Source organism: Perca flavescens, chromosome 5 (genome assembly GCF_004354835.1).
Source record: "Perca flavescens isolate YP-PL-M2 chromosome 5, PFLA_1.0, whole genome shotgun sequence".
Lineage (NCBI taxonomy): Eukaryota > Metazoa > Chordata > Actinopteri > Perciformes > Percidae > Perca > Perca flavescens.
Window position 1 is genome coordinate 14313549 of NC_041335.1, and position 21134 is coordinate 14334682.

The 21134-nt window shown below is 42.2% G+C and overlaps 2 protein-coding genes and 1 long non-coding RNA gene across 6 annotated transcripts in view; 2 read left to right on the forward strand and 1 right to left on the reverse strand.

Annotated features, from left to right (window-relative positions):
* The window catches only part of kiaa0825 (KIAA0825 ortholog), a 127619-nt gene extending 111284 nt beyond the window's left edge, over positions 1-16335 (forward strand). Inside the window, exon 24 of one of the 2 annotated variants that reach the window (XR_003692593.1) lies at positions 15322-15394. Coding sequence is in view for 1 of the 2 variants with exons in the window: in XM_028578533.1 (XP_028434334.1) it covers positions 15322-15505 (184 nt within the window). In the remaining variant the exon portion in view is untranslated. Of the gene's footprint in view, positions 1-15321 lie in introns of both variants that reach the window. The other variant, XM_028578533.1, reaches the window with a different exon arrangement.
* Positions 16336-17105: 770 nt separating this feature from the next.
* On the reverse strand, positions 17106-21134 carry LOC114555857 (uncharacterized). Its single transcript, XR_003692597.1, has 2 exons — positions 20876-21134; positions 17106-17847 (listed from the first exon to the last, which is right to left on the reverse strand). It is a non-coding gene; the product is annotated as an uncharacterized LOC114555857 (long non-coding RNA).
* Positions 20680-21134, forward strand: part of arb2a (ARB2 cotranscriptional regulator A) — a 162964-nt gene continuing 162509 nt past the window's right edge. For 2 of the 3 annotated variants that reach the window (XM_028578595.1, XM_028578598.1), the window contains exon 1: positions 20680-20771. The gene's annotated coding sequence lies outside the window, so the exon portion shown is untranslated. Of the gene's footprint in view, positions 20772-21069 lie in introns of those variants that run through there. The other variant, XM_028578596.1, reaches the window with a different exon arrangement.

The following is a 21134-nucleotide window of genomic DNA, read 5'->3' on the forward strand; positions in this document are numbered from 1 at the left end:
GGCCCTGGATGAGATGTCAGAATTGATGGCATGCAGACTTTTATTACCTGGTATGGTGTGTGTAATTAGGTTAAATAGATGGGGTAGGACACGCATGGTAAAGGCTACATTTCTCACCCCGGCTGGATTTATTGGCCACGCTCCGCTCTGAGGTCTGCTCTAATGCACTCATTTGCATGAGGGCACATGTAGCTGATGTGTGTATTACTGTTACGTCAACTGCTAAGCACAATGACAAGGGCCGGCTTATGAATAGTTTGGTTCAGTGGTTGGCAACGGCCCGGCCTGACAACTGCCTATTTGCTATGATATGAAAGCTGCCTGGCAAGTGTTAGATTGATACTTGACACGTCGAACAAAGCTCATTGTCATTATAATTACTATACGTTGAGTCTTAATTTCATGGTCGTCCATATTGCCAGCGTGATAGGGCTGTTACTTACATCTTCAGTAACAGCTGTCTATTCAGCCAGTGTATCCATCCGCCTTTCATATGTTCAACAGTCTCAGAAATAACGACTTCATAATGACTATAATCACCTCAGATGTAATTATAATGCATATCCATTGGTACAATTAAACTGTGTTTTTTTCACTTTTTTTCTTCCTCCAGATGTCCAATCAAGTGTAAATCACAGATCAACTAATAGCAGAGGACTATATGTGTTATGACCTGTTCATTGAATAGACTTTAAAAGGAATCACTTTATACCAGTTACTCTGTCATTTGCTGGAGGGTCTGTCTGTTAAGGACAAGCCGATAATGAAGTGTATTTGATGAAGTAAGTTGATAATGAGAGCTAGCCGGCCAGCAGTAATGACAGTGTAGGAGTACAGACAGTGGCAGTAGCTTGCAGTGGTGGATGTTACTGTCCAGACTTTTCTGACCTTCACAGATTCCAGTTTCCCCTCCAATACCCATCATCAGATTGAATCATTGAGGAGGCGTGTGTACTCGTAGTTGTGCGTTAGCGGGAGTGTGTGTGTGTGTGCGTGCAAATGTGCCAGGATGATCTCATTCACCAAGGTCTCCCCCTCCTAGTTTTGGGGGGACAAAAATAATCTTGCAAAGAGGGACGTTCACATTCACACGCATTCGTGCACACAGCCCGCCTCTGACTCCAAGGCCAGGCAATTGGCTTGGAGCAGCTGAACCATGTTTCGCTACACACACACACACAAACAGACATACGGGCTCAGACTTCCATTGCCTTGAACCTGGCTACTTGCCTGTGCATCAGGACGAGTCCTGTAAGCCCTCCACTGGGATGTGGGGTGCATAGCAAAGCAATTTGTCTAGTATCCCCTACCTCCTTTCTGTTTCTCTTTCTGTCTATCTACTGGTCTTTATTTTTTATCTTGCATGCACATACACTATTTCTTCCCCTTATTCTCCTTAACTCTTTTTATTCCCCTCCTTCCTCATACTCAATTACTACACGCTCACTACTTTCTCCCTGTTCCACTCTTCCTCACCCAACCCCCCTTGTCCCAGGCTAGGAGACACCATAGAGGGTCTGCTGAAGACAGGGCCCATTGACAGGCTAGAGTGGCAGTAACTTATTGTCTATTGATGGAGTGTGACAAATCATGTGGGAAAGCAGGGGTGCATGGCAGTGAGAGTCAGGGTGTTGAGTACGTGAGCGTGCCTGTGTGTGTGTGTGCTTGCATCTCAGATGTGTGTGTGTGTGTGTGTGTCTGTGTGTCTGTGTCTGTGTATGTATGCCTGCATGTGTTTGTGCCTTTTTGTGTCTGTGCCTGTGTGTGTTTGAGCGTTACGTCTTAGTGTGGGGCAGGCGGGCATAGCCGGGACCCTTCACAGCTCATTTAGCCCAAATGGGGCCACCTGGGTGGTGAGGGAGCTCAGTAGGGCGGCCCTGGCACTCTGGAGCCCCGCTGACAGCCCCCAAATATAGGGGCTCCGTCGGCCTATTAATCAACACAGCCACTCTGACAAATCACCACAACTATGACCTAATGAGAGGAATGAGGGAAAGGAAAGAGGTAGAGACATAATGGAGGAGGTGGAGGGGGCACAAGGAGTATATGGGCGAAGGTGGAGGGGCTGTAAGCATGGAGGCTAAGAAGTGACAGAGAGACTTAATGAAAAGGAAATGAAAGAAGGAGTAGCCTGACATTGCGACTGGCAGTGCGTGCCATGGGGCTAAGCCATGAGGTAATGAGAGGAGAATGCTAACACAGTTGTCATCCGTAGCTGTTCATCGGTCCTCCAGTCCTACTCACAACAAACCAATTGATTTGTTATGAAAGCTCAAATCATGCACTCCAAAATGCAACAGAGTGGATTAGCAAGCACCCGCTCAGCCCCACCAATTCTCCGTCGCTGCAAAATAAATTAGACTACAAATACTTTCTCAACACTTTTTTTTTTGCAGATGCTTCAGAGCAAATTAGAGGTGAGAAGACGTTTGAGTTTGAAAGCAAACAACATTGATGTATGTCTCCTTCTCTGGTTCCCACCCTGAGGTGAGCTAGCATCTAATCTCTCCACTACCAATCTCAGGTCCAAATCACATTAGCCGGGATCAGAGGTGAAACTAGAGCTTTTCAACAGCAGCCTGTTCTCACTAATGAACCCCCATGGCCATCCACTGCATATTACAGCCACACTGAGTGAGGGGGAGAAACTTTTTTGCAATAATCATTATGTAATTGCACCATGCCTGGGTTTCCATTGCCCTGACATTTTGAAAGCTTGATAGCAATATCTTTATGCTTCTCTATAGGGAATATGTTTGGAACGGCTGTACTGTATATGATTGATAGTTTTCTGAGGCTTAGCAATCTACTTTATTGTAATTATATAGTTCAGTGTCTGTCTGAAGTTTATACGATAAGGTATTAGTTTATTTGCGATGAATTTTGTGTTGGGAACCCAGATTGACTTGACTGACACTGATTGTGTTTGTTTAAGTGACCCAGCTCTTAAGTCACTCAATAAAGAGAATACAACCTCAACTCTCACCCACAGCCAACACCTACTCACCCACACACACACACACCCACTCACACACACACACACACATTCTAGGAATCTTTTTACAAAATCTGCATCGAAGACAGAGCTCTACTTTTGTGTGGCCAATTAACATGCAGCCTACCACTGAACACTAGAGTGAATATTCAAAAGCAGCACCCTCCTATTGACTTGCATCTGTCTGCTGTGCTGTCCAGCCATAGGATCTATGTGATATACTAAGCCCAGCCTGTCTGCTCCATCGACTGGCCCAGGATGGAAGGCCCAAAGAGAGGATGCATAACTGCATGCTCCTTCCATCCATTACTTAGTTATGGTAACGCTGGAACAGCTACTGCTTCTGAGTAAGCCACATGCACACCTTGCTAGCTATGCACACACAATCTATTCCCAATTCACTCTGACCGAGGCTCATTGATGAAGGTGTTATGTTGATGTGTGTGTGTGTGTGTGTGTGTGTGTGTGTGTGTGTGCGTGTGTGTGCGTGTGTGTGTGCGTGTGTGTGTTCGTGCGGGGATCCATCAACAAAGGATTCTTCACCAACTTATATGAAAGGCATTTGTCTGCCCAAGGTGACTAAAGTAAGATACTTTTGCAATGAAGGCCTATTTGTTCTACTTTGTGTTTTTTTGTGTACAGAAAGGAAAAATGCTGCTATTGCTTGGGCTCTATTTTACCCCAGTTTTTCGAATCAGTGGGAACTTTTACTTGCTTTTGTAATCAGTGGTTTGTGAAAATGATACTGTTTGAGATGCCACCTCTGCTTATTTAAATTCTTTACATGTCATATTTACTTGAATGATGTAAACACTCATGAATCAAAATCCACTGATTATAAGGATTAAGTCTGTCTTCTGATCCAGTGTACAGCCGGACAATTACTGTACCACCCCCTTCAGCAGCTGCAGCTATACAGTACACCATGCTCCCTGAATGCAAAGAGATAGTGATGATGAATGTAAACTGAGATGTATACTCCACTATGAATAACTAATTTATATATAGTGTCCATTCTCACTTTTGTCATGGATGAAAAGTCTGCCTGTGCCATGTTTTGTCTCTACACTGGTTGTCAATATATTGAGGCGAATCTATTAGTGACTTTAGTTCTTCTACATTTACTGTATTTGGTGAATAACATGAATCTCTTTTATTTTCATATATATACATCCATCTTTGTCAATAATGTTATTTTGCATGGTTTTTAATTAAGGCCTTGTTGAAGGTGCTGCCTCTGTCCTACTGTCTTTGCTGCACACTCATTTAATCTCATGGCAAATTCTCATTGAGCTGTGGTCAAGGTCACCTGCACAGAAAGCCAACTTTACTTTTTAACCATTTTCTCTCCAAAGAGACAAAATGACTGAAGTGTTGATGATGGCAGCCTCAGCCAGTAAAGTAGCATATTAGTGCCCCTCACCTCTCTTTATGACCTACACCGCACTAGTACATTAATGCCAATAATGTGCGTCGCTCTTTCTGGCACATTAGTGCTACAAAGAAATGAAAGCATGGGCTTGTACAGCAGGAATGCAAAGCAAGAAAAACTCGACATCACATGAATAAAGGTTAAAAAAATCTATTCTGCATGTTATACTTGTTTTTTTTTTGTTATATGTTTGCCTGCAACCAAATCATGAATGATGATGTTACCCCGCTCTTTTCTTAGAATTTGACAATGTTTGTATTTTAGCTGTAAGAAATGCAACACTGCCAGAGGGCTGTGTGTATGTGTGTGAGTGTGTGCATGTATGCTCTCCTGAGTTGACAATAGACCTTTACAACATCAAATCCCTACAAGGTGAGGCACAACTCGAAAACGTCCTTTCATCGCCTTCCTTATCTCTTTCACACTGCTGTTGGCAGCAAGAAAGAGAAAGAAAAACTGAGAGAGGGAGCATTATAATTTTATTATAAGGACAGTGGGGGTAAAATAGAGCACAAGGGATAAGGATCTGGAGATTAGGATGGAACAGAACAATAAATTATGCAAAGTGTTTGAAAACACATACAGCTATAATTAAGTGCCATTTGATTTTAAATGAGGTGACAGCAAGGATTTATTTATCTCCTTAACCCCCTAAAACTGCCATTAGCATGGCAGAACTGTGAACTGTTTGAACTGGTAAGAAAACAAGGCCCTGATCTGATACACAATTACAGAGCCAACCAAAGACTCACATACACACACACACACACACACACACACACACACACACACACACACACACACACACACACACAAGTGAGAGGTGAGATCAATGTCTGCATGGACTAATCGGTTCATTGCAGGCCCAGCAAAACCACGGGAGCCCACTGCTAATAATGTCATTATAAATGGAGCCTGTATACTGCTGTATTAACAGTATGGCCCTCAGTGAGGATTTCCACAACTAGTGTCAGTTGGTGGCCCTAATTTTACTAGACTTTGCAACTTTTGACAGGAATTTTATATTGTTAAAATAAAGGTGTTGTATTTGATGATTTACGTACAGGATGTAGTTTTTTTTTTTTTTTTTTTTTAAACAAAGTGCTTCACAAAGGAGCCCTTTCTTTGCTGGCATGTGGTGGAAGAGAAAGTCCTTAAATCTATGGCAGTTATCTTCATATTATTCGTGGGTGGCCACTACCTCAGTGCATGATGTTAAAGTTTTTAGTAACTGCAATGATGAAGCTACATCAGCATGGGTTCACCTGTCTAAAGCTATATAGTGTAACTTTTTAAACATCAATAACAAAATTCCCAATGCAACTCAATCAGAAGGATTTATCACTGCTTTTCTATGTAGTTACATTACAGCATGCATGGATTACATTTCTGTGATTGGTCAGATAGTTTATCTGTGAATAGGTAACACTTGATTTGATGCACTGCAGTGTTGATACTGCACCTGATGAAACTTTGTTGTATGTGGAATCCAAGATCTTACTCACTCACAATTATTTCATGTCCCAGAAAGTGTTGTTGCATGTTATGTCATAGCTGTGACATGTTATGTTGTCTTTAGAGTTAACTTGGGACATTAGCCTTGATGTGGTCTTTAATTTTGTGACAGGGTTCCAGTAATTTCAGTTTTTTTTTTTTTTATTCCAACATTGCTCTTAAATTCCATCTCTCAACATAACATCAACCGCATGAGCAACTTACCAAAATAAGCCACTACATAATCCATAAAAAGTAAATAGAATATGATGAAATATGCATTTTTTTTCATAGTGGCTATGGAAATGAGATATTGCTGGGTTTGAATAGAAGTTTTGCCAGATCAATGTCTAAGAGCGAGGCCTTTGTCTGAGAGCAAGTCACAGTTTCTCAACCCTCAGCGCTCCTTAGTAGATTTCACAGTTTATATTATGCACAAATGACAAAGAGAAAATACTGAATAAGTAATAGGCCATTCCCTGGTAGCACATTGAGGTGAAATCACAACGAACAACTTTTTTTCCCTTCTGTAGGCTTTTCAGTGGGGAGATTGCATGAGTGAACGCTTGTTCTCAGTGTTGGTGCATGTGTATGTGAGGAGGGCACAAATCTAAAGCTACTGACTGTTTATCTGAATCCGCTTTGTTCATTAATTCATGGGTGATATTTTATGCATTTAATGACAAAGTTTAAAGAAGTAGACCCAAATGCAGACACAAGACACTGAGGGAGATGCTATGTTATGGGCTTTAATGATGATCATTCTCTAAAGGACGAAGTTTGGAGGGGCTGCAGAGCATCTGGTGGCAGAGGTCGATGGACTATATAGTGTATTGAAGGTTCAAGTGGATTAGAGAGAGAGGCTGATGAAGGCAACAAGTACTCTTAGACTGGAGACAGTCGAATATTGTGTGGTGGTGGACTGCAGGGGAAGGAAGATGATGGACATAAGGGGGACAAAGGCAGGTTAAAACAAAACTATTCAAAAACAAATTAAGGTGATATTATAAAGGGACACTTAAAGAGTGATGGGCCTTAAATAGACTGGAACCATTTTGAGAAGCGGAGGAGTAATCAGGGAAACTGCTGGGACTAAGGCAATTCATGAAGATAATCCCTAAAGAGTCAGGAGCTGGCATGTGGTGCAGAAAACACAGTCATTAATATTTAGTGCATTCTGTACAGGACCTATTAGGGTTAGTCTTGAGGCTTTGTCTCCCTTAGTATCATTTTAGCTTGTGTATGAGATTATGTTAATTGTCACATTATGTACAGTATGTGCACATCTTTTTGTGAACATTTATCTTTGTTTAAAGTAATAGCCCTTCCTTATCCTCTTTTTATCTTTTTCGTCCTGCTACTTATCTATTTCTCTTTATCTATCTCTCTCCCTGTATCCCTCTCTCTCTCTCTCTCTCTCTGGGTCATGGGGGAAGACTTTTTATTTTTTTGGTTTATGGGGGAAGACAGATTGCCTCTGCTGAGTTTCTTTGATCCCTGAGACCTGCATGCACACTGGAGCTGTTAACAGGTACCTGCCTACCTGCCTGCCATGGCTGAATGACTTACTGACTGCCCAACTAACTTAGCCCCCCCATCGTTACTGCAATAACATACAAGAGGAAGGTGATGGAAGGAGGAAGAGGGTGGTCATATGGGGTAGATAAGGATAGGCTGTCATGCTCAGATATACATGTATCGGTTTTCATTTTAGTCCTGTCAAAAGATCAGAAACACAATGTGTAAACACATACATGCTGATCAGATGGGAGAAAGGGATTGGGATTTACTTGGAGTCGCTTTTTGGTTCCTTTTTGGAAATAATTGTTATGCCCCATGTGTTGGGAGTTTGAGAGGTGGTGTCAGCCGTCAGGCATACACAGGACGCGGCTGATAGGTTGGCTTCCTTAACGAAGGGTCTGGCTGTAATGATTTACAGTACCTAGAGTGAGAGAGGTCTCACACACACACACACACACACACACACACATGAGCACAGACACACATGCTTGCATTTCTCCGTGTCACAACCTCCTCTTGGGTGCTGTTTCAGTGAAAGGTGCCAGCCTGCTCAGCCAAGCTCCTAACAAGAGCCAAACAGTGGGGAGACTGGGGAGGAAGAAAATAAAGGTGAGGTGAGGTGGGGGGAAATGGGGGAGGTGAGGAGGGGAGATAAGAGGAGCAGAGAGCTGTCAACCTCCTGGGACAGAACTCAGTGTCTATGTGGAGCAGTCAGCTAACTGTGCTGCACTGACCAGCAGACGTTGGCTGTGGAGACTTGGCAGGTGTTTGGTTATTTGCTGTTGTCTGCATGTAATAATACATTCACAAACAGCAAGAACTCTAAATTGCACCCTCACCTTGTCAAACACAAACAAGGCCCCTCACCTTTTTTCTCCCCGGAGCAATATTTGATAGATGTTACCCACAATAGCACAGCGAGCCTATTTGAGGAATGCACCAAACTGTGTCCAATAGACTAGTACTCACAGTCACACTGCGGTGGACAAGCAGCCTAATGATGTCTGAAATACCAGCACAACTGCTATGATATGCTGTGATAATTGCTACCGTCCTGTCCGCAGTACAAATAAATGTGGAATCGGTGGGCAAACACATTAATATGGAAATCGCTACATTAATTTGGAGCATGGTTTAAATTATTCAATAATTAAGCCACTGCAAATTTACACAAACTTTCCCCCTGGATGACTGGAGAGAATAGTGAGGAGCTAGAAACAGCCATGCAGAGGGATTTGTAATATGTGGTCATGGTGTGAATGCATGGTCATATCAGTCGGAGAATTCAGGCACAACTTTCAATTTGGGTGAACGGGCTCTCATATGAAATTGCATGGCCATAGACATTTTACTTATCTTAGCTACCTTAGCTGTACTACTTTTTTCAGTGTTACTAATGGCGTTTTTCCATTACATGGTACCTGCTCGCCTCGCCTCGACTCGCTGTGCGTCCGTTTTCTATTGCAGATTTTAGTATCGCCTCAGCGTGGCTGGTCGTCATAGCGACTGCCGTGGGCGTGGCTTAGTAGCTTGCTTTCCCATTGACATATCCCCGACGCATTTCCTGGTTCTCCGTCTCCGTAAACAACATGATATCAAAGAGATATTTACCTTTTACTGCTCCAGATTTCCCACCGTGGTCACATATATATGACTCTAGAGTCGCTACTCGCTGCGGAGATAATCGCCGTCACTCGCTCACTTCTCCCTCGCTCACTAGCTCCCCACACACACACATACGGCGACTCGACACACACACATCACACATGCACACACCAGCGCACCAGTATAACCATCAGGCCACTTGTATGCTACGGAGAAAGCTCTGCGTGGAGCCTCCGGCAGCAAAAAAACACCGCTGGCTAAACTATTTAAAAATGCCGTCTCTCGCTAGCAATGCAGTGATCAGTGACGCTTCTTTCCGACCAATCAGCAGCCTGCAGGGTTTCACGTCACCTTCTCGGCTCGCCTCAACTCGCTTGGAACCTCGACTGAGCAGGTACTAAAAAAAGTACCTGTTAGCAGGTACCAGGTAGTTTTTTTCGTAATGGAAAACCAAAAAAGGCGAGTAGAGTCGAGGCGAGGCAAGTAGGTACCATGTAATGGAAAAGCGCCAATATATCAGCTACATTAGCATTAGCCCACATTAAGTTTCAGTTTAGGACTGCAGATGCCAACAATGCAGTTGTGACTAATACAATTGTAGCTGACAAATTTAAAAATATATTTAATTTGAATTAACAATTCCTGTGTGTCCAGCATACTGTACAATGAGTACATTACTTAAACTACATAAGTCAAATCAACAGGATACTGAGATATAAGTAAAGTACACCAACCTTTTAGAGTTTAACCTTTCAGTCAAGATATATAACCTTAAATCTCCGGTCCTTTCCCTCTTCCTCAGCCTCCCTCTGTGTTTAGACTCCTCAGCATTTGTGTGTTTGTGTGCATCTCTGTGTGTGTGGTGTATTTGAGAAAATGGCCTTTTGTGGCGTCTGATGTGCTGGACTTATCATTGCTTGGATTTAGAGTTTAAAACCACAGTGTCTTTGAAGTTTTGTGTGTGTGTGTGTGTGTGTGTGTGTGTGTGTGTGTGTCTGCCTGCGCCAAAGCACGTACAAGCGTGTCAACTTGTGTAACTGTGAATGTCCTTTCAAAGGGCCTTCGCAGATCTGTCCGGGGCCCTTTGATCAGGCGTCCTATGACTTGCCTGCTCTCGACGGCCCTCGAGATGAGAGGGTGCGTGCTGGGTGGGAGACAAGGCTGGTTGGACATGGATGAGACTGTGGATTTGACCCACACATTCACACGCGCACACAAACGTTTAAGCATCAACACACACATGGCGATGCTAAAGTGTACAATACTGGAGCTTCACTCAAATGTGATACACACATTTAAGGTAAAGGTAAAGGTTAGCAGTTGCAAAGTTAGGATTAGGTTTTGTCATCCTCTCAATTATTGTAATACAACATTTGTGTGTATGTATTTGTGTTTGTCTATATTGAACACAGATGCTGCAGAGGAAAGCTACCACTTCATGTTTACTTTGAAATAGATTTGCTTTGATATCGCATATCTTTGGCCTTGCTGATTTAGTGTGTGTCTTGTAGCTTTTGAGTGGACATCAGTTTAGATTGAGATGGATCTCAGGTAAGGTCTAATACTGTGTGGCATCAGCGCACTGCACGGACATACTGTAGACCTGACACTGAATTGAACTGACAATAGAATGGATCAGTGTAGCGGCTAGTAAGTCAGAAGGTAGAGCATAATCCCCTCTGTCAAGTCTCTGTCTCGTCAATATTCAAATCCAGCCGGCTGTCCAATGGCTGTCAGTTACAATCTCCCTCTGGCTCATGGCACAGGCAGATATCTAAATTGAATTGGATGTTTGCTTCTCAATGGAAATTGAGTCGAAGAGATGACCCCCTTGCCCTGTATTGTGAACTTGTCAGTTACCCCAACTGAACTAGATTCTAATGTAGAATATCTATTCCCAAATAATAACTTATCTTTGTTGTTTCCTTTTTTACATGGCTTCTTGTTTTTCTTTTAGGTTGTCGTACAACCGCTGTCTGTCTCCCTCTACTCAACATTAGTTAATATTCTTTTCCTGCTTTTTTTCAAGGAACCATGTAGATTGACATTAAATGTGGACTGATTTCTATTTGTGACTTTGCTTTCTGAAAAACCAAATCACAAATGCTTTCTTACCTTTTCCAAGGACTCCGTGCTCTCTCCTGTAATGATTTATTCCCATGCACTGTGCTTCTCTGTAACACCAAATGCCTAGTGTCAGCATGAAATGAGATAGTATAGACATAGGCTGTGTCTCAAACCACCTACTTGCACACTTCAAGCACATAGTTTTAAGTATATAGTGTAGATAACGCAAAAAGTCAGTGCACTGAAAGTACCCGGATGACCCCCTAAAAACTGTCAAAAAGTTCAGTGTGGAACGATGGACGCACTAAATGGGCGCCATCTTTACTACGCAGTGGAAAGGGGAGGGACCAGGGACGTCGACCAGCAGCTGATTGGACGAACGCGTCACATGGGTCTGCCTTCTCCCGGATTTTACAAAAATAGTTAACCGAAACGTGTTTCTGAAAACATTTTAAGCGAGAAATAGGCCATGCAGTTGCTGAATCTGTCGTCATTTCAGATCAACAAAGGTCAAGAGATTTTCGTCAGATTTTCAGAGGCGGCGGGGCGAGCCGACCACTCGTCATTTCCGGTAAGTGTTTTAACATAAGTGTTCCGTTTGGGACAACACTAACCATCCAAAGTGGGCACTACGGCAGTAAGTGGTCAGTGTACATTAGCAGTATACTGACGGAAGTGTGCGGTTTGAGACACAGCCATAGTATGGTTACCCAAGGTCTGAAGAAGACACACACATACACATCCTTCTGCAGTATATACTGTATATCCTTCCAACAACTACATAGATCCGACTGACCTCACCTTTACTCATCACCTTTAAACACCTAACCTCAAACGCTGACATCAGCAAGAAGTAGCTGCTTGAATTCTTAAAACTTATTGTGGTCAGGTTAAAAAGGTTCGTCCATTTCCAGGTTTCTCTGGGAAGACTGTTCACACGGTGCTGTCTAAAAGCTAGTACTCGTAAGTTTTGATACATCAATGCTCATCTTTTTCCAGAGACGTAGGTTAGTGAGGGACTTTTTTAGTTAGTGAGGGACATTTTTTTTTTTTTTTTTTACAAAGAATCTTAATCCCAGGTTCTAACCCCAAGAGATGGTTGAAGATGTGAGGACCAGTCAACATTATGTCTCTTCATTAAAAGTAACCTTACTCCAAAGGTCTAAAACTGAAAGTGGCTCTCACAAGGGTGAAATCTCTCTCTCTCTCTCTCTCCCTCTCTTGTTCAGTCCCTCTCTTCCTACTACTCTGACACATGTCGCCCTGGCATGCATGGAAAGGCCTGACCTTTGGAAAGTTTAGCACTTTAAATATTTAGGCTTGGGTTATGATGGATCCTCCAAGGCCCTGCGGCAATGTGTGAAGCCTCTGATTAGGGCTGCTGTCAGAGTCATTTAGCAGAGTGTCTGGCTGTCGGTGGCGCTCTCTGTTTGACAGGCGAGCCTGTTAAACAAACAGCGGTCCCAGTGGCAGAGCAGGCAGAGCACCCAGCGCAGCACAAACACCACAACACTCTGAGAGAAACCACTCAGCCCACTGACAGCTGCAGAGGAAACCACCGGCCACTGTCTCTCAAGATCTTTCTGGCACTTTCTGCTCACTCACTTTCTTTCACTTAGTCTATACTTGTACCGCTGCCTTGTTTTGTTTCCTCCTTTTTCTTCTCTGTCGATATATTTTTTTTGTCCATCATCAGAGTTTACATCTCCTTTTTGTTTTTCTCTGTCTCCGGGCGCCACTGAAGCCGAACATCAAAGTTTCATCTCTGGTGTGTGTTGAGTAAGATTTAGTAAGTAAGTTGATTGCCGGATGATCTCTGAGCAGGGCTTATGCTCTTAATTTGTCAAACATCACTACTCATTATCAGCTGAAAATCAGGAGAGATGCTCTCGGTTTCATGCCTGCATTGTCCCATGATTAGGACAGCTTACACTGATGTTCACGTTGAAATACATCTGAGCCAGCCTTTTCATCTCACTCTGAGACAATCTCCCGTGGCATCAATCCTGTAAATATATGAGTCTTAATATGTGTGTCCTATTCTGTATTCAGAGGAAGAGCCAAGTCAGCAGCTCCAGTATTAATGCATGAGAAATGAGCAGAGCCCATAAGAATTAAAGGGTAAGACTTCCCTTATTAAGATGTAAATTCCGGGGGAAAACTTGCCGAAATGAGGATACAGTGAAGTTATTGTCAACTTTAGCCTACTTATGCATTTCTAAGAGGCATTGTTGTGTTATAGTTGTTGAAATTAGATACACACCGCAAAGCACCTTGTGTATTTTTCGGCTCATTTTTCAGCACGAGATCAACCAATATGCAACCTATACTTCACGGAACAATTTACACTTTTGGCAACATTATCTAGTGACAGTATACATGGCAACTATTGTGGTAATTCAATCTGTCTGTGTGTGCTCCTTCTTTTTTTCTCCCTCTCTACCTTTTTCTCATTTCAAATTTGCACTTAACACCTTCCTGGGGAAAGGCTTCTCATTCATCAACGGTGTTTGTCCCGGTGACAAGCAGGGCGCCTCCTGCATATCAATATCAGCTAAGACAATGCTGAGCCTGTAACCTTCAGCTAAATGTCATTCTGCTTAATCCTATTTGAAAATTAAACATTGAAAAACCTTTAGCGTACCTTCCTGTCTTCCTTCCTCTCTCGCTCCCTCCTTTATTGGCCGCCGTTCCTATAGCTGTCTGCTCTCCCTCACTCCCCTTCCTGCTCTTGTTTTGCACACTGTGTGACATTTGTATTTTTTTGTATGTGTGAGTGTTTGTATCCCATAATGGTTATTTAGCAGAACTGATTTTAATTTAATGTCACTGGAAAAATAACATAGGGACAATTTGTCTGCCCCTGGTTAGTCATCTGCCTTCATCCAACCGAGTCTACAGCAGTCATCAAAGAGGCAGACTTAACTACGTCTTCCTTTGTTCTATTTTTCTTGAGACAGTCCACTCACTCTGTGATCGAAGTAAAGAGAGCGATCCCGACTGACACAAAAATGACCAGAAAAATAGTGACCAAAGTTGTAAGCGGAGGAAGAATGCATTTGCATGAGATGGAACCTCTTTGTCAAATCTGTGTATTTACATAAACAGATCCTCCCCTTACAGACGGTAATTACTACACCGACAGCGGTTGGGAAGCAGAGGAAGAAGATGTCTGATTTGTCCAGATACACACTATGACAGAGGCTGAAACTTCATCAAAGGGCTCTGCATTGAGAGGCCCGCTTCTTAGTATGCATGAAACACACGCGTGTTATACTTTTCCTCCTCTTCCTCCTTACACACAAGTACGCCTCACTCACAAAGCACAACTATATGGTACACGTTTGAAGATACAGTGAGGAATTGGAGGGGAAGGGGGGGCGGGATAAAAGGAGACGCAGAGATTGCAATGAAAATGCAATCATTTGCCGTCGGACAGATATAATTCTCCTTCGGAGAGGGAGTGTGATGCGGCAGCTCAAAGACAGCCTTCAGCCAGCTCTCCATATGGATTTGATTGACCACAATCCCTCGTCCAGAGATCCCATTGAAACACGCAGAGTGAATTACAACGTGACTACCCTTGATGTCTTCATATTGAAGCCCTCCATTCAACTCTGGAGCTTTAAGAATTAGAAAATGTGATGGAGAGACATACTGAAGCAGCACTAGAAGCAGTTAAACAAGATGGGGAAGCAACAAGATATGAGAAGGATTTTTTTTTTCTGTTTTAATGTTCTCTAGAACATCCCTTGAGTCTTCATTCTGTGTGTGTGTGTGTGTGTGTGGGGGGGGTGTCTGTGTGTCTGTGTGTCTGTGTGTGGATGCTTGCAAGTCTGTGTGTGTTTGCGTGAGTGCAGAACTGTAAGTCTGATAGTGTATCACAGCAGCAGAGACCACTGTGGGAAGTTAAAAAATGAAAGTGTTTCTGTGTGTGTGTGTGTGTGTGTGTGTGTGTGTAGGAGAATTTATTTTGGACACACTCTGTGTTGAACCCAAGCCAGGTTCCAGGCCGTGGGTCCTTTCTTGTTTCTGTGTGAGACACAAATAGAATGGAGATATGGGCACCCAATCTTCATACACCAACATAACTTGTGGAGGACACATTTATGTCTGCTGTGCTGTATGTGTGTTTTCATTTAACCCTGAGTGACAAATGTTTGTCGCTATTCAAACAGCTTACGTTCTGTCTCTTTATGCTTTCCAGGTGGGAGATGCAGGAGAATGCAGAGCTGGAAGACGGAGAGAAATTTATGGTAGAGGAACTTCAGAAAGCCTATTTTGTTTGCTGCTGCGGCCCGGGACCGCAGGACCCTCCCGAAGCTGATGAGACACTGGCAAAGCAGACCCAGGGGGAAACGCAACAATCCGATAAAAGTGTTGCCCAATAACAGCCCAGGCAGTTGGAATTTTTATCATGTTGTAAATGTTTGCTTGTAATACTCACTTGCAGCTCTCAAGGTAGCAGAGTGTGTGTGTGTGTGTGTGTGTGTGTGTGTGTGTGTGTGTGTGTGTGTGTGTGTGTGTGTGTGTGTGTGTGTGCACATTTGTAAGTGTAATTGGGTTTGTGCATGCACTGTGTGCAACGAGTTTGCATATGTGTGTGCAGGAAAACATGAGTGAGAGAGCGGACAAGAAACTGTGGAACAACAAAAAGAGTGAGGGAGACGTTGCTTCCCTCTTTATGCACACGTCTCAGCCAAACTTTCTGTGCTTTTCAATGCTGCATCAGACACATTTCATCTTTTTGAAACGCATCTCCAGAAATCAGTTCTGGGAAATGGAGAGCCTGGATTTGTTTGCCTGGGACAAGATGGGACTGTGTGATCATTGTCGGTAGTTGAAGTTTTTTTTGGTTTTTTTTGAGACAGTGAGTGTAAAGACGTTGGTGTCAGCATACTTTCTCCTGGTTTCTGAAAGAAAACATCAAATATTACGGTTGGGAAGCAAGATGATGTATGTTTTGATTACGCTGTGTCCCAAACATCTGCCCCACTATGTAATATCAGTCAGTATTTTGTGCAAACTGAGAAAACATTTATTTTATGTGTAATAAGATTTGCTCAGTATATTTTTCCAAGTTTGTCCATATTTAGTTATTTAGGGACTTTAGTAGTTATTTATGAGATGTTTTAGAATTACACATGGAAATAAAATGCTATTCTTACTTCAACAATTAAACATGCTTGGACATTGTGTGTGACCGCTGTACAATCCATAATTTATGATGATTTGTGACTATGGAGTTAGCATTACATTTTTGAATACATACATCAGATGTTCACAACACAAGTCATACTTTTTTCATCAACAAGAATACAATTTCAGCTCACAAAGGCTACTGCACACACTGTGCAATTCCTTTGAGACAGAGGGACAACATTTTCTGCTCCAGAGAGAGATGTTCCTTTCCTTAACTAGATTTTTAATGCAAATGAAGCAAGACTGCGATCGCCAAACCACTTAGAGAAAACAATAGACAACAAAATGTTCAGCAAGAGATTTCTGCCTGTGACTCTGAACAAAGGCTAAAAGGCAACAAATGAGTCTTTGTACATGTTCTGTATTTGAAATATCAATTAAACCGTTTCATTTTGGTGTTGCAGAAAAAAAAAGCATTTGGCTAGCCAAACTGTTCTTGTCTTGTTCTTGTTCTTTCACCCTTGCCATCCCTCCTAGAGTAAGTACCTGTAGGGTTACACATTTGTATTTCCATTGGGTTCAGAAGACAACTGTCAGAAAGGCTGGCAGTATAATTCACAACAAATCATTACAAAGAATGATTCATCACAAAGAATACATTGAATATTTGATTCCACAGTATTCATTCGGGGATTATCAAACCTACATAAACATTTTTTAGAATCCCGGAGCTCATCATGACATATTCATGCAGGATAAACAGTCACAGCAGTTTGACTCCTCGGATTTCCATTTCAATTGATTACCCTCAGTATATTAGTGCATTATCCACAGCAAACTCTCACAGCAGCAGAAACATGTTGGTTTTATTTGTATGTTCACCCATTGAGTAAAACAAGCTTTTTGTCAGCAAGTAGTGAGCCAACATTGTAGCATTACAGGAAGACAATCCTGCCGGAGCGCCCTGGTTTCACTTAATTTCCATGTCAGGTCCCGATTACTTATTATTTGGCCTCGAAGTTACAAACAAGTCATAATGTATTTGTCACCGGATTTAAAATGATCCAACAAAGTAATTATTAATCTACTATATCACATACACGCATCAAGGATGATGCTACTTTTCCAAACTCATGGTAATACTCTGTACATGGGCAGCCACAATACGGTCATATGATTGCCACTAAATTTAACAGTAAAATGTAGCACAGATTTAGCAGCAATTTATTTACTGTATATCATGTAAAATGTCTTTTTATGCAACAAGGAATTAATGTGAGCTCTCGTGACATAGTAACCTGAAAATCTTTGCCTTAAAGTTACATCAATTCATTTTAAAAGCACATCAAGGTTCTCAGGTGCTGCCTTGAGTATTGAGTGAGCGAGAAGCATCTCCTTTATCTATTCAAACTCAGTGGATACCAATGCCACAATATGTCATCCCCGTTTCTTATTTGGGTCTCCCCTCATCACATTTCCAGCGCTCTGCTTGAGGAAACAGGGTAGCTCAGCTCCCCTGAGAAAGAGCTCCAACTTCTAGAGGCCGTCCGGAAGTAGGGCATCCAGCTTTAGTTTAACCAGTAGGCTGTTTCTGTGAATCATAAAAGCACATGTCATAAAGTGCAGTTGCAGGTGAACAGGGTTTGGCAGGTGGTGTTTGGTAAGGCACCCTATCAGTAAGTCTGGCAGGTCTAGTTTCAACAATGAAACCAATCAAATCATGTTTTTATCTTGCTCTAATCCATTTCACTCTGACAGTTTTCCTGAGAACAGTCCGGAACACTTCCACCCCAACAGCTTCTCCTGAGAGGTGGAAAATCAATCCCCCTGCCAGCCTGATCTAATTACTATCATTATGTTAAAACAAAGGGCCGTGTATATTTACCCTTTTTGAGGGATTTACATCAATTTAATTTAGTTGCCATGCAAGCCACCAAGGTACAACACAGGCCCAGGTAAGAGAGAATCTTGTGTGTGTCTATCCTGACGTAAAGCCCTGACATTTACCATACACTATCATGATAAATGAGCGCCATTTCTATAATGTTGTACTCCCACTATCCCATCACAGCCACTCACCCATACACCACCCGCTACTCCACTTCTAACAGTGTTGACACATAGGTATTAGATTTTATCACATATTGATATATTTACAGTATTCTTACTTTATACAATATTAGAATGATGCTGGAATTAAACATAATTTAACGTAATCAGTGCGTCATGTAGTTCTTCTTATGGAACACAATATAAAGTGACTGTCAGGGGAGAAGAATGGACTATACTCTTAAGACACAAGCACACTTGTATGGAGTCAACCAGACAACCTAATGCATAATCAGAGGGCATTGGAGTCTCCACCTGCATGAGTCCAGTAACCCTCACTTCAATCTTCACCTTAAAATAATTCAGTTTTTCAAAATATCCCAAAAACCTTTTCTTCTCCTTTTCATTTTCTAGGACCCAATCCTCTTTAATAACATATGAGAGAGTTCTCATACAAACTTTTCCGGAGTGAAGGAAGTATTCAGATCCTTTGCTTAATTAAAAATAATACAACATTTAAAGTTTAAGTCCTGGATTCAAAATGTTTTTTTGTTTGTTCAAAATTAAGTTTTATCTGCAAATATTCAGATAAAGAGGTGCTGTTTTGTGGAATTCAAACTCACATATTGTTCATCATTCATTATCTTTCTTTATTTAAAAAAAAACCCATACAAACATTGGTAGCTTCTCAATTACAGTGGTAATTGTTGGGCATCTGGAATGAGTAATAATTGTATATGCTTAAAGCTTCCTACCTCCCGTGCACAAGCTCTCCTTACTATGGATCAGGTCAGGTATATGTGTGTATATGAATCCATCTTATAATTATCTGGGTTGCGCTAACTGCAAATTAAGCATCCCCAACAATGCAGAGTAAATGTTGTCTTCAATACTCTGAATTGAATATAAGGCCAACAGAAGAACATTTATTTAATTAAATTACATTTCTTTAAAAACCTAAAAGATGGGGGGCATTTGGTAAAACATTCAAGGCTGGAGCATAGACTGTAAATAAAGATGGACGATGCATCTCCACTTCCTCCCACTGTACAAAAGTGAAGCCAAAATATCCCGGAAATGGGCACTGCCCAAGCCCCTAGGAAGTGGGCTGGGTTTTGATGCCAATTTGACATAGCGGCCAAACAGTGGAATTACAACTTTTGTGTCCATCACGTGCCACAGGGCCCACAAAGACCTTTTCCCATAGCCTTGCATGGCGAAAGACATGTCTATTAATCCATGGATACAGTTTTTTGAGTGTCACAACCCCAAGTTTCACTATTGATTTCATAAATTTTTTCTGATAACATTTGGAAAGTCTCACAGAGCCGCGTGATAAATCATTCCCCAGTCATGTTAGCAGAGAGCTAAACCAGGAAGTAGCCGGGTCGGCCAGAGGAGGTCTTTAGAGCACCTGCTCAATGGGCTGCACAGAGCGGAAGCAGTGCCAATCATCTGGGTAATGTTATACACAGCAGTTGAAAATGTTTGGCTTCATGAGCCACAGAGCAACTCTCATAAGAATGAATGGGGCCCCGTCCTAAACGCTGTATTCAGTTATTATTATACATCCATGGCGCTGCCATTTTGTGTGAAGTAAACGCAACCTTTTTTCAATTTTCTGCTAAGATATATTTGACTTTTTTGCAACTTTTTTGATTATGAAATCATGCAAGCCCCGCATATTTTGCGCAGAAATCGGCAATTTATGCGGCGAAAGTGCGGCATATTTGAAAAAATGCGGCCCCCGCATAAATATGCAAACTTTGGCTGATTATGCATTGAATTATGCGATCGCATAATCGCGTTTTTCTGGACTGTACAATGGTGGCCTACACGTATGGGGAAAATCATTTTTGGGCCGCAGGGGGATTTTTTTGTTGTAATAATGTAAATGGCCACTGGAACAAAACTTATTTTTTGCTTGCGTTATAAAGAAACAAAATTAACTCCATATAAAGGGGGGCCTGATTTATGTGTGTATCGCAGCCAGCCACCAGGGGGCGATCAAGATGGTTTGGCTTCATAGTCTATACATCAACCCCTGGGCTGGAGCCCCTGAATCCACCCCCAAGTCAGCCCCTGATAACTATGCAGTAGCTGTAAAATAAATGTAGTGGACTAAAAAGTACATCCCCCCCCCCACTGAAATGCAATTGAGTACAAATATAAAGTGACATAAATGGATACTTTCAAGTAAAGAACAAATGCACTTTGTAGGACTCCACAATTAAACTTTACATAGTAGAAAAAAAGCCGAGTGGTAAAAATCACACACAAGAGAGAACATCTGTATACATTGAAGCTGCTGCTGTGCTACTGTCTCTTTAAATATCTCTTCCAGTCTGTTGCCCCGGTAACCCGGAAGCTTCACGCTCTCCGTGCTCTGCACTGCTCAGAGTCCTTCCTCTTTAAAAAATGTCGAGGAAGCAGAAGCAACTGGACAGTCGCGTATAGCTACTGATGGTGCGTGAGTCGAACAAAAAGCATGCATGCGTCTACTGTAAACAGCTGTTCCTCTCCAAAATGTGTTGACTGTAAAATAAAAGCACACTAATGTCCTACTGTACCTGCTCGCAGTGGCTTCACGTAGAGCGACTGAAGCACACATCCCGGGGAAGTTGTTTGTAAGAGTACGAAAACATTAAACAGATGTTGACTGTTTTTTGAGAGAATGACAGAGCAGTCTGAGGTAGCTAAGCGTGAGAAAATGAATGTTTTTGTACTGCCTGCAGCGTGGTTTTAAAGCGAAAAATAACGTTGCTGTGTTTGCATAATTAATTTAGTTGCACGTGTGCAAAGTTGGGCGAATACACACGGCTGCTGGCG